Source organism: Biomphalaria glabrata, chromosome 16 (assembly GCF_947242115.1).
Source record: "Biomphalaria glabrata chromosome 16, xgBioGlab47.1, whole genome shotgun sequence".
NCBI lineage: Eukaryota > Metazoa > Mollusca > Gastropoda > Planorbidae > Biomphalaria > Biomphalaria glabrata.
In genome coordinates, this window is record NC_074726.1 from 21,694,583 (window position 1) to 21,708,886 (window position 14,304).

The following is a 14,304-nucleotide window of genomic DNA, read 5'->3' on the forward strand; positions in this document are numbered from 1 at the left end:
TTAAATATAATATGTATATCATTATATGCTGTTCTATGTGTAGAAAAATGGACTATAGAAAATATCCAAAAAACTGTGATCGAAAAAATGAATTTATTAACTGTTTAATATGTCTATTATAAACTATTCTATGACTATGATGATGTCTTTGTTGATGCGTCTAGGCAAAACAACAATGATTAACAGTCCTGCTATAGAAGTTTATTTTGCTCATCTTTCTTCTTTTTATTTAAATTATTAAACTTCTTTAAACTAGACATATAGCTCTACGTAGACTTTCATCAATTTAATATCAACTTGACTTAAATCTCTTGATAATATTAAACTTTTTACTTATACAACTTCAATTGATATAACTTATCACCTAAAAAACTTAATGATACAACTTTAACTAGTGGACCTCCAACTGTTTAAAACTCAGTACAACGCAAGAATCAGTTGTAAACAATGCAAGACCCATTACTATGCAAGGACCCTGATTAACTAGCTTTCCCCTAATTTATACTTTTTAAACCATACTTTCCAGAACTTCTATTCTAAATATTTTATTAACTTATAGATACCTTCTAGAAACTGTCATATAATGGTATTTGTTCCCCTGACCTCTTTCTCTGATTGGATGATTATAATTAGTGTGTGTTTGTTCTGCGTCTTCTTTGACCTGAGCCCAGCTTCTAGAAACTGATCGAATTAGATCACAGTCATCAATTCGTGATAAATATCAAATTTACTTGCTTTACAAACCAATCAACATCATTCTTTTAATTTCTATGTTCCTAAAGCCAATCAAGGTCTGACTTTCAATTTCTTGTTTTTATCAGGTTCCTTTTATTGCTTTGCTTGCTTGGCTCATTAGGGATTACTTAATAATTACAATCAAGAATAATTATTACTAAACACACTTCAACTCCAACTATAGATATCCATTGAAATACAAATAATACTTTAATATTCAATAAGCACACGATGACATCAACTCAATAAATATGAATACAAAACCACCAGTCCAGGAAGCAACTGTCCAACCTTCCTGAACTGGGGACAAGACCTCACTAACTAACACAATCTCTAGCACATTCAACAAAGACTAAACCATTCAGTTCATAACACGTGCAAGACTATTCACATTCATAACCTGAGGGATATATAAACAAGGGATATAACTATCATACCGAAATATCAAAGTAACATATTCACTCTCGCCATACTTTCCTCTGACACATGCCATTCAAAGAAGTAAGCTAAGCTTCATTTTTAATTTTTCAACTGATTCCTCGACATATCTTACATAAGGCTGGTTATTAATCATGCACATTATAGGATTAATTTGTAATCAGTGATTGTTAAGTAAACTCTTGAATTGAAACAACAGACACTTTCATGTAGTAAGTAAACATATAAACAAAATTCTTTATTCAGCTGTCTTGACTACCATCCTGTGTCCTATATGTATGGGCATAACTCATCATTCAATTTATCTAAAAGGGGGATAACACACAATATTAGGTGAAGGTGAATTAATGTAGGGAACGTAACATTTCATCAACAGTGATAATGCATGTTTGTTAAATTATTTTTCGCACGCCCATCTAACCAATACATTATGGATAAATATTTGAAACGTAAGCAGGCGTCTGAAGAAGAGCAAGAGTTTAATGGAACTAGTGACAATGAACTGAGACATGATGCTGTAAGAGAGGCTGCACCATGTAGGCCCCTAAGGCAAAATTTAATAAATATGTTCCTGAATATTTACAATTCGGATTTATGCCTTTATACAAATCAGCAAATTTGATAATGGGAATATCATCTAATGGGGTTTGAATGTCATTGGTGTAGATAGTATACAGTACTGCTGAAAGAACACACCACTGTGGTGCTCTTTAAGTTTTAAATCCACTACTTTCCATAACTATCTTGTGAATTAGTTTACTTTATAAAGTTTTTTGCCTGTCTTAGGCTAATGTAATAGAAATACATCTCCGGATGGATGGGGTACATACTAATCAAAAGTAAATTTGTACTTTGTGATTACAATAAATACATGTTACACAATCTTTTAGAAAATTACATTTTTTTTCTTCACAGAAATAAAAGAAAATTAAGAAGGAAGATGTGGATAGATTAATTTTTTATTTGATTTCCTTCAGACTTTAGAAAAACAAAATGAATTTAGCTTAAGCTAAAGAGGCAGTAAATAAATTTGTTAGGATGAGCTCAGACTCAAAGAAGCAGTTTCGACATAGTGATTCAGCATCTGATTCAGTAAGTCTACTCTTTCTTTTTTATATTGTTAAGAAAAAGGAAGTGTATTTGTCCTGCTGTGTTTCCCTGATTTTGTAAAGAAAAATGTTACTAATGAGTACTTGTCTTTGCAATGTTTTCTCTAGAAATATGAACAGATACAATTATCCCATTGTGGATTATTATGAAAGTATAGAAGTAATAAAGAAAAAATATGATTATACTTGAGAAAGCAGATTGATGACAGTATTGCTTACTGTGTTGATATTACATTGTGTCAAAAAGATGTAGTCTTGAAAAAAAATATAACTTTTGTCTGTGATACATCTATGCTTTCAGTCTAAACCTCATCTAGTCTAGTTTAATCTTAAATCAATGTTGAAATGTGTCAACCGTGCTTTGTGATTGATTTGTACCATCTGGGTTATACTGGTTGTAAAAAGAACAAAAGTTAAAAACTATGACACAAATTGTGTTTCTTAAGAAAGATCTGACATAGAAAAGAATGCTATTTGATTAATTTAATTGTTTTGAGTGATTTCATTTCTGAAATGGGAACTTAGCACAAGGAGCTTTTCAAAATGTGCACTGTATTGAAATGGGAGTCTATGCATCACATTCCAATCATTTGTCAGGGAGACACTTCAGACTCTGAGGTTCATAAACATATAAATACAAAAAGAAGCAACATTTTTGTGGGGCATTGTTGGGGATAGGATGATTCAAATTTGCATGACTTACATGAAGTGGATTGTTAAGGCTAGTCTCACCCAGTGCGGTTAGCTAATGAAGCCATCACTCAATCCCAATTACCACTTTCCATAATATTTTTTCTAGTGCAAAAGTGTGTCTGTTGGCCTAAATAATGTTTATTCTTACAAAAATGTCTCAGGAAAAAAAATTAGCTTTTTTTTTTTCATTTTGTTGTCACCCTCTATCACTGCTTACTTTCAAAATCTTGTTGCTTTACCCATAAATATAAAATTTGATCAATAACAATTTTTATCCTTGTCTTATAATATAATAATTTTAGAAAAATTAAAAATAATTGGCTCAGAAAAAAGCAATATTTTGAGCATATATATCAGAGAAGAACTTTGAAAAAGGGGAAAGAAACAATTGTGTCTAGAAACTGCTATTTAAAGGGACAGCAGTACAAATTACTTTCTTGTCTTAGGAATCCATTGTTTGTAATTCTGCTATTTACTAAATATTTATTGAGAAAATGAAAACAAAAATGTCCAGTATTCCCTTTTATTTTTCTTCAGAGATACTTTACTGAACAATTTTCTGTGGTTTAAGTTCTAAAGAGATAGCAGAGTCAAAAAAACAACAACTAAATTGTTTTGAAAAGAGTATTGAAATCTGAAACAAATGTTTATCAACACATTCTGATAGGGGACAAGGAAGAAATAACAAACTGTGCTATCGTAGCACAGTGTATCTATGAAGGGATGAAGCTAGATAATTTAAGACATTTACTTATCTAACAACTGAAAATGTAAAGTGATGTACCCTAACTTTGTAGCCTGTGTTAATTTTTTTTTGTAAGCCCTCCTTGTCTACAAGTGAGGTAATTTTTAACTAAAGGAAGTTTATATAAAGTTTGTTTAGTCATATCATTAATATTTCAATTAAGGGATAAATTAGTATGCCAACAATATTTCAATTACATCAGGATGGAAGTGAAGATGACGACCTCTCCCTCAAAAGTTCCAACCATGAGACGAACAGCATCAGCGCTACGGGTGGTAAGAGCCACAAGAAGCGAAGCAGCCGCAAAGCACAACAAGAGTGGGATGTTTTAGAGGGCTTAAAGGAAGGTCAAGCATGTCCTGAAAAGCCAGAAAAGTCAGTTTTATTTTTGTTTTGTTTTAGTCCTTGTTGTCGTTCTTAAGAAATATCTGAAAACTGTTTGGCCTCTCATATAAATTACAGACATTTTTTCTAAAAAGATTATTACATTCTCAGCATAAACCATGTGTTTTAACTTTCATGTTTATTTGAAATCTAATAGATTTTCTTGTTAGATAGCTAGCTATATGTTGTTTTTTTTATTTATGATAATTAAAACCAGACAGGCCTGAGTACAAGAAATAAATTTCCCTCTCACTCTTTTGTATATATATATTTAAAAAAAGCACATAACTTTCATGTTTATTAGAGATCTAATAGATTTTCTTATTAGATATCTGTTATGTTTTTTATTAATGATAATTAGAACCAGAAAGGCCTGAGTACAAGAATGCTTTAACTACAGAACACTCTTTTGTATATTATATGTATGTATATATTTAAAAGCATATATATATAACTTATCTTATCTTATATAATACAGGCGTTACTTCAAAAAAGAAGATGATTACGTCCTACGTCATGCATATTAACCAATGACTTAAATTCTGCCAAGTCACTGGTTTTCCTGGCTAGCTCAGGCAACCCATTCCATGCTCTAATAGCACTAGGGAAGAAGGAGTATTTGTACAAATTTGTCCTAGCCTATGGGACGAGGAAAGTGCCTTTATCTTTGTGTCTTTCATAGTATTTTGTTAAATTTTGTGTTTTTTTTCATGTTTATTAGAGATCTTATTGATTTTAGTGAACAAATAGATGCTATCTTACTAGATTTTTCTAAGGCTTTTGACAAAGTTCACCACCATAGTTTGCTTAAAAAATTAAAATATTTCGGCATTAATGGTCCACTGCATAAGTGGATTAAAGACTTTCTGATAGGGAGAGAACAAACTGTAATAATAAATGGCTCTAAATCAACACCGATAACAGTAAACTCATGTGTATATCAAGGTACAGTCTTGGGTCCACTACTATTTTTAATTTACATAAATGATTTACCAAATTGCATTAGTTCAGGAACAAAAGTCAGATTATTTGCAGACGATTGCATAATATATAGAACAATAAAAACAACACAAGACACAGATATTTTACAAAGAGAATTAGATGAATTACAGAAATGGGAATCAAATTGGAGCATGTCTTTCCACCCAGAAAAATGTCAGTTGTTAAGAGTAACAAAAAAACTAAAACGAATTAATTCCACTTATCTTATTCATGGCAAACCAGTATCACAGACTAAAAACGCAAAATACCTAGGTGTTATAATAAATGAAAAACTGTCATGGAATCCACATATTGATGAAACTACAAAAAAATCAAACAAAGCATTAGGATTTATTAAAAGAAATTTCTATAAATCAAATAAGAACATAAAACTAAAATGTTACTTAACCTTGGTTAGGCCAATAATAGAATATGCATCCTCCGTTTGGGACCCCTCAACTCAAGAAAACATTAAGAAACTGGAACAGACACAAAATAGAGCAGTGAGATTCATAACAAACGAATATTCACATTTGACTAGAGTAACACCTTTAGTAAAATCACTAAATTTAGAAAGCCTTCAGGACAGAAGGCTCAAAAGTAAAGTAGCAATCATACATAAAACACTGAACCATAATCTTCAAATACAAAAACAAAATTTAATAAAATACTCTGAAAGACACAAAGATAAGGGCACATTCCTCGTCCCATATGCTAGGACAAATTTGTACAAATACTCCTTCTTCCCTAGTGCTATTAGAGCATGGAATGGGTTGCCTGAGCTAGCCAGGAAAACTAGTGACTTGGCAGAATTTAAGTCATTGGTTAATATGCATGACTAAATGCATGACGCGTAGGACGTAATCATCTTCTTTTTTGAAGTAACGTCTGTATTATATAAGATAAGATAAGATTTTCTTATTAGATAATAGATAATTTATAATCAGAACCAGAAAGGCCTGAGTACATGAATGCTTCAACTAAGAACAAAATTAAGATCCCTCTCACTCTTGTGTATGTTTTATATATTTAAAAAAAAAAAGCATATAAAAATATCTATTCATTCGCTGTCTGACTACATCTATTGTTACAGTTGTAATTTATCCTTTTTTCTAAATGTTTAATTTGCATCACATCTTTAATTCTCTTGATTGCAGATTTCAAGGCTATCTGATGAAGAAAAGAAAATGGCCAATGAAAGGCTGGCATAAAGTAAGAGCAATTAAATCTAATATATAAAGTAGAAAGTAATGCATATGTATGTATGTATGCATGTCCCTGTATAGAAATCAAAACCGTTTGACCGATCTATATGTATTGTAGCCCTAAAACAAACTTAAGACCCTCAAAAAAAAAAAGTTGACAGACTCTATTAAAGCTATATTATTATATGGATCTAGGCTTTGTTTACAATGTTGACATGAGAAAAGATAGAAAGGATTTAGATCTAGATCTAATTTTAATAACTACACTTTGCACATATAGTTTTTCACTTTGACACATGAAAATACAAAATATAGTCTATTGATTTCATTATTTAATAAAATTAGGCTTCAAATTTGTGTTTCAAAAGCATTTTTACATAAATTCGTTCCATATATCTGCGAATTCAGAACGTCCTGACTTACTTATAATACCATTCGTTTAACAAATCGGGTAAACCCGTTTTAATAGTACTTTATATATTATATATTATTATATCATATTCATCTATCGCTTCTTTCGTTTTCAATAGATATGAATGTATTGGCTTCGGGTAAACCCATTTTCACAAAACTAATTTTATTTTCGTAGCGAAATAGAAAAACTTGAAAGGATCATTATCTAAGTTTAACATACATCTAAATCCAATCCACTAGATTAGTAAACACAAACTAAGACCCGCAGGCCGCGGGTAATGTCAGGCTAATAGTATATATATATATATCTATTGTTACGATCTTCTCAATCAGGCCTTCTGCAAACACTACTTTACAACACAACAGCACATCTAACACAAGAACTTGACAACAAGAGCTTCAAGTAACAAAATGGCGATTTAATGTACAAATACATCGACAGCCAATTCAACACAATTGGCTACATCAAATTCAAATGCTTTCTTGTATTTAACAGAACTGCCTAACTTAACATTACAAGTCTCTCTAGCTCGTACAGCTACATTCTCGAAGACTCAAAGGTACCACACAGTCCTTACTGCTTTGCTGTACTGGACTCAACTGTCTTTTTTAAACACACTGTCTCTCGACGTGAAGGCTCTTGATCACATGACCACAACACAGGTCATACTTGCGGTTATTAGCAGTACTGTCCCTTGTCTTTCGACAGCTATTGACCTGTGTGATTGGCCTAAGTCGTGTGTATCAGTAGGCCGCACACATATTAACACTTTCAGTCCGCCACTGGAGTTACAACAATATATATATATATATATATATATATATATTCTTTTTTAAAGAATAGTTGTTATTTTTTCTTAGAGATAAAAAAAAAAGAAAACACTTTGATACAGACTAATAGACTCAATAGCCCTAAAAGACATAAACGAATCTTCTCTTTCGATGATTCACTCAACATTGTCAAAAGAAAAATGTCTGGTTAAGAGCATGTGTCAGGATCCAACAGTTTTCATACAAAGCACAAAGAGCCACTGGTTGCCCAATTTTAAGGTATACTAATGTATGCAAACATGACATGAAGCTCTTCAAAATCGACACTAGCAGCTGGGAAAAAAGTGGCACTGGATAGATCCACATGGAGAGCGAGCATAAAGGAAGGGTCCCGGATTGCAGATGCCACACACAACAGTAGTAGGAAGAAGGGTGAAAATGCAACACCACCTAGTGATTACATATGTCCAACGTGTGACCGCAGCTGTGTATCAAGGATTGGCCTCTTTAACCAAAGGGAAAAGATCATCTTCCTTCTTCTGCTATTTATCTGTGGCATTTAATGCCACAGATAGATAGATGAAGAAGGAAGATGATATTGAATGATAGTAACAGCTTATTCCATGCAGACTCATTGCCGAGGCTGGCAGTGTGAGGTTATGAAAAAGTCATGGTGCTTCACAGTCCCTCATGTTGAGTAATATCATAGGTAAGGTAAAGTTATTAGTGCTCAGCACATTACAAAACATTTACAAGTTGTATACAAATTGGTAAATAGAACACCCATAAATACAAACAAGTTAGAACCTAGCAAAGCTTTGTTACCCTTTCCACCCAGAAAATGTAAATTATAAAGAGTTAAAAGTAACAAAAAAACACTAAAATAAATACCACTTATCTTAATCATGAAAAGCCAGTAACATAGACTAAAAACTCAAAATACCTAGGTGTTATAATAAAATAGAATGAAAAACTATCATGGAACCCCATATTGACGAAACTATTACAAAATCAAACAAAGCATTAGGGTTTATTAAAAGAAATTTCTAGCCTTGTTTAGGCCATTGTTTAAGCCAATAATAGAATATGCATCCTCTGTTTGGGACCCCTCAAATCAAGAAAACATAAAGAAACTAGAACGGAGGCAAAATAGAGCAGTGAGATTCATAACAAACAAATATTCACATTTAATTAAAGTAACAACTTCAATAAAATCATTAAATTTAGAAATCCTTCAGGATAGAAGACTTAAAAGTAAGATAGCAATTATACATAAAAACACTGAACCATAATCTTCAAATACAAAAACAAAACCTTATAAAATACTCAGACACTAGAATCCACATTCCTTGTTCCATATGCTAGGACAAATTCCTACAAATGCTCCTTCTTCCCTAGTGCTATTAGAGCATGGAATGGGTTGCCTGAGTCAGCCAGGAAAACCAATTGACTTGGCAGAATGTAAGTCATTGATTAACAAGCATGACTAGATTGACTTAGGAACAAATGTAGGACGTTTGAAGTAACGTCTTTTCTTCTTCCTCATTCTCATATGTTATGCCTCAGGAGGCCCATTGACTCCGGCTTCAGCCTGCTTTTCTTTTTGGGTGTGCTCCCATAGCCTTTGATCAGCCCAGATCATCTGCAAGGCAGCAGTTTTCTTGGGTTTAGAGTTATAGTGCCCTATAATTGCTTTTTGCAATCATTTCCCTGGATTTCTGAAATATGTTTAGTAAATATTCTAACCACTGGAATACTCCACCTAATCATCCATGACTGCAAACCTGTTGGTCCGCTGCTGTTTATTCGGTATTCACAGCTAACCCTTATATCTAAGGGTCCTTCCCCTATCCGCTGCCTGAGGATGTGCTTGGTAAAAGGTGGTAGCTCCCTTAGTGTAATGTCTGTATTTTATAAAATATTTCTTTCTGTTTTAGAGATTCTTTGTGCTGGATAAAGGCAGTTTGGTTTATGCGAAGACAAGTCTAGATGTAAGTTTACATTTTGTTTTTATTGAATATTTTAATGTATTTTTATTTATTTAGAACACTTTTCTTTTGATTTTTTAATGTTCTCTATAATATATTAAAATATGTCTATATGAGCTTTGAGAAAAATTTTGATGTTTTTTAAACTAAATAGCAATCCAGTTAAGCTTAAATAAAATAATGAATTTTTCATTTAATCAAAAACTAAGAGAATAAATTAGGACACTATATTCTTCAAAAATGGCAGATGCTTCCCAAGTTACATATTTTCATTTTCAATAATGCCTTTCCACTATATATATATATTAAAAAAATTATTGGTACAGCAAAAGAATTCTAGAAATTTAACATAATGAAAATAAGTAAAGTTTCCCTTTCAGACCATACAGTCTTTTCGGCAGATGATGTAAATATCATCTGTTTCTGTGGCCCAGGGTTACCGAAGGTGTTTTGTAGCCAACACAACGACCACCCGCCTTTACTTTTCCCTGACTAATGTCTAGTATGCACTAGTGGACTCTGAGGCTCCCAAAAGATCTCGAAATTAAAAATCTCAGTCTTCACCAGGATTTGAACCCAACCCAATACAACCTTCTTTTCTATAAGTGAGATATCATTAATAAATAAAATGAAATTCATATATTTTGAATTAAAGATATTGCAACAAAAATAAAATATCAATGTAATGGAGAAAACTGAACACAAAATATAATGAGAAATAAGGAAAATATAAATAAAAGAAAGAAAGAAAAAAAAATTTAATAAACTGAAACACTGCAAGGCAAATTAGTTTTGTGACATTTACTAAAAGGGGAAAAAAATGCATCCAATTCTAGGTCTACGTATTTCAACTTTTAAAAAAAGGAGAAAAAGTAAAAAAAAAATTATTATTTTTATTGTTGTGATATTAAATTGAGTAAAATTATGAAAAGAATCTTAATAATAATATGATATAATATAAGGTACTTAGGGTTAGGGTTAGGGTTTGATTTGTTAAAGTATCTAATATCACTTTTCTTAAACCTGACATTTTTCTACTTAGATTCAGAAAGGGAAGTACCATGGACTGATGGACATTGCTCTAGCTGTCATCACTTACAAACGTCGAGGCCAGAGAATCGATATAGACGCAGAGGAACAGGTTCATCACTTGAAGGTCATTATTTTCTCTCTCTTTTTGAATTTTTTCTTTAGGATATCTTACTGTTATGCTCCATGATGAGAAATATTGTTCTGTATCACTTCATCATATAAAATACTTTGTCCATTAACATAATGAGTGTATTGAAAGAAGGTTAAAAAAATTTTTAAGATACTTTGTTACTGTGAGACTTGCTTGCATGGTAATGTTTTTCTCTATTATGATAAAAATTCTGAGTTGTGAACAGACTTGAAGATGGGAATTGCAAATCTGGATTTCAGTTGTTGCATATTTAATGGGTAACTGACAATATAGGACCACATAACCATAAAAAAAAATTGATACTTTTTCTTTCACCTACTCAATAAATTAAGAGGTCTTGATATATACCATATTCTTTTATACATTTTTACGTTACAAATTTCTTAGAAACAAAGCTTTTTGTGTTCAAATAAGTTAAATTTGTTTCTACCATATGTATAGCTGAAGGATAAGCCTCTGTTTGAAGATTGGCTGAGTAGATTAAAACAACACAGGCTGTATCGTCAACATGAGATCATGAGGAAGGGTTCTGCAAGAATCGATGATGCCAACTCACCTGTTACAGAACGGCCACCTCTACTTACCAGTGAGCCTGATTATTTATTTATTAACTTTTTAAATTAATAATGGTTGATATTCAATTTATTACTTTTTGTTTTCAGAAACTATCTGACAAGGTTTCCTTGTTTACATTTGACTGCTAATGAAGACCTAATAATTCTTCATAATCCTTCACAACAGAATCAAAGTTAAAAGCAAAAATAAGACGCACAAAAAAAGTCTACATTTATTATAAAGTGAAATCCCTGCAAGAGAAGTCTAATAAAGGAGAAAAGAAAAAATGTTCTTTTACAACTCAACTATGTCTTTTGTCAATAGTTTTGTAATGATGTGCCTAAGAGCTCTACCAAACTTAAGCCTCTTAACATTTGTGTAATACAAATGATTTGAAATAACCAAAGACTGGTTTCACAATGCCTTAATTTAGAAAGATGCTGTGATTTCTTTTATAAAAGTAAATGAACAGCTGTCCAATGTACAAAATATTTATTTATTTGACTAATTTTCTCTTTCTCTTTTTTTTTTTTTAAAGCTGCCAACTTTCCAGATTACATCCGCCAGCAGCCATTTAAAAGAGATGCTGTCAGGCAGTCGAGTTTTAAAGGAGGTCAGGGTCGAGTTGTTACCTGGCTTTTGGACTCTTCTGGATTTGAGCTTAGTGGAAAAAGTAATTAGCTTTCTCAAATAATTTTTTGTTTCTTTAGAATCATTTAGTGATAAACTGCTGTACGATGGATTCTCTTTGAATTTATGTAAGTTATTTCTCACTCTCTTGAACTCCTATCAAGACCGTGATAAATGAAAAAGTTGTATACATTCAAATTTATTTTTCTCATCTTGAGCTGAATTTTTCTTTCAATGTTGACCCTGTCTTCTAATAAAGATCTGCAGAGCTGTCAGGCTGACTTGAGTGAACTCAGAGATTTGCTGGAAAAGATTCAAGCATTACCTTTGTCATCAGATGCAACACTGGATGTAAGTCTTTGTCTTTAACTCACTCCATGTCAATAAATGGTGCATGCTATGTGGCAGAGGGTGTTACACCTTAGCTTTTGTATTGACTTGGTTTAATTCTTTTATGGTTTTCATTATTTGCCTCTCCCCTGTAAATATTCTAAATATCTTTAGTTATTTTTTCTTTGTACTATTTATAGCCAGCTATTTTTATCTGTTAAGTAATTCAAAAAGTCCAAAGGAATTTTGTAAGTGTGCCCAAGTCCTTTTCCTTCATTCATTCTATGAGTTTATAGTAAGATGCATGTCTTTGTTGAGCACTGTGGCTGAGTGGTTGAGTGCTTGGCTTCCAAACCTGGGCTCCTGAGTTCAAATCTCAGTGAAGTCTGGGATTTTTAATTTGAGATTTTGAGTGTGCCCCTGAGTCCACCCAACTCTAATGGGTACCTGTCTTTAGTTAGGGAAAGTAAAAGCGGTTGGTCGTTGTGCTGGTCTCATGACATCCTGCTCATTAACCGTTGGCCAAACAAACAGATGAGCTTAACTTTATTTGCCCTATAGATCGCATGGTCTGAAAGGGGCACATCTCTTTGTTGGGAGAGGCATTCTGTTTAACTGAGCAATGCAATAAAATTGTGGTAATAATTATTATCTATGGCCTAAACTAATTCTTCCTATCTTTACTAAGTTTTATGGTCTTTTTGACAAGTGTGTGACCATGGCCATAAGGCTTGATATTTTCATATCTGAGCAATTATTACTGTCCCATCATTTATCATTGTTTTTAACATAAAATTTATATCACACATGGTAACAGACTCAGTTTAAATTGTAGGTGATATAGTAAATTTATGATATCTAATAGCATTCAGTTTAAATTGTAGGTGATTTAGTAAGTTTATATCTAATAACATTCAGTTTAAACTGTAGGTGATTTAGTAAGTTTATGATATCTAATAGCATTCAGTTTAAATTGTAGGTGAATTAGTAAATTTATTATATCTAATAGCATAATGTCAGTGTTAATGCAATAGTATACTAATATAACCAACTATTCAGGAGACAGAATAGTAACCTACTCAATTTAAATTATAGGTGATTTTGTAAATTTATGATATCTAATAGCATGATGTCAGCATTAATGCAATGTTTTACTTATATAACCAACTATTGAGACAGGAGCAATGATGATATTAGAAGAGCTGTAGCTTAAATGAAAATACATCATTAGAATTGTTTTTAATTTTAAAAATCTATTTACTTAAAGAATATTCTAGTATGTGCTATTTTGCTGATGGGTGAGACTTAGCACAAAAAGTTTCTTTATTTTAGGAAGTGATTATTGTTTCCAATAAATGTGCTTCACATGAAATAAGGTTTATATATAGTCGATGTGAAACTTGGTAAGTCTTAATTGTTCAATTCTCCTTGTCTCAATTCATTATCCAATGTTCAAGTTGGTCTTATTAATGAGCAGTTATTATTTTCAAATAATTGAGTAATTTTTAAAACTGAAGGAGTCAAAGTGCATAATGAGAAGGTTTTAAAAACAATTATAATTTTGTTTTCCTATCATTTTTTTGTTTTCATTCAAACTTTGAATATTATTTTGAAGGCTTCAAGAGTTCGGGTGAGAATCTTTGGCTAGTTAACAGCAATACATCTTCATGCCGTGCCAAATACAAAATTTGAAAAAAAAAAAAAAAATGTTTACTTTTTTTTTTCTTTTTTGAATGCAGGCATTGTGTTTTTTTATATAGCTTTTTTTTTTTTATAACCCAAACTTGTATTTTATATAAGCTTTTGTTTTATGCCTACACCTCAACATAACATAGCATAGCAGAGTGAAATGATTCCTTAAAACAAATCCTAACATATTCCAACATTTAAAATATACTTATTCATATTTTTATTTGTGCATGTAGCTAGTTGCCTTTGGAAATGTTAGTTTTCTTGTATTGAGAATAAAACTTGCATGTATAAAATTTCTTAACAAAATGTTAACATAATTTTTTCAGTGCATAATAAAGCTAGTCGTTTCTGTATGTCTTGGTGTAATAATGAATACGTTTTCTTAATAAGGTGTTCAAAGAGTCATTGAAGTTTACTTGTATCTTTCTCTAACTATTGACAACGATATTGT

The 14,304-nt window shown here is 31.7% G+C and overlaps 1 protein-coding gene across 5 annotated transcripts in view; it reads left to right on the forward strand.

Annotated features, from left to right (window-relative positions):
* The window catches only part of LOC106078867 (oxysterol-binding protein-related protein 6-like), a 36,844-nt gene that overhangs the window by 650 nt on the left and 21,890 nt on the right, over positions 1–14,304 (forward strand). For 3 of the 5 annotated variants that reach the window (XR_008775285.1, XM_056013779.1, XM_056013782.1), the window contains exons 2-10: positions 2,089–2,265; positions 3,923–4,095; positions 6,243–6,297; positions 9,413–9,466; positions 10,506–10,619; positions 11,088–11,232; positions 11,740–11,874; positions 12,091–12,182; positions 13,777–13,791. Coding sequence is in view for 4 of the 5 variants with exons in the window: in XM_056013779.1 (XP_055869754.1) it covers positions 2,212–2,265; positions 3,923–4,095; positions 6,243–6,297; positions 9,413–9,466; positions 10,506–10,619; positions 11,088–11,232; positions 11,740–11,874; positions 12,091–12,182; positions 13,777–13,791 (837 nt within the window). In the remaining variant the exon portion in view is untranslated. The remainder of the gene's footprint in view (positions 1–2,088; positions 2,266–3,922; positions 4,096–6,242; positions 6,298–9,412; positions 9,467–10,505; positions 10,620–11,087; positions 11,233–11,739; positions 11,875–12,090; positions 12,183–13,776; positions 13,792–14,304) is intronic. The other 2 variants (XM_056013780.1, XM_056013783.1) reach the window with 2 other exon arrangements.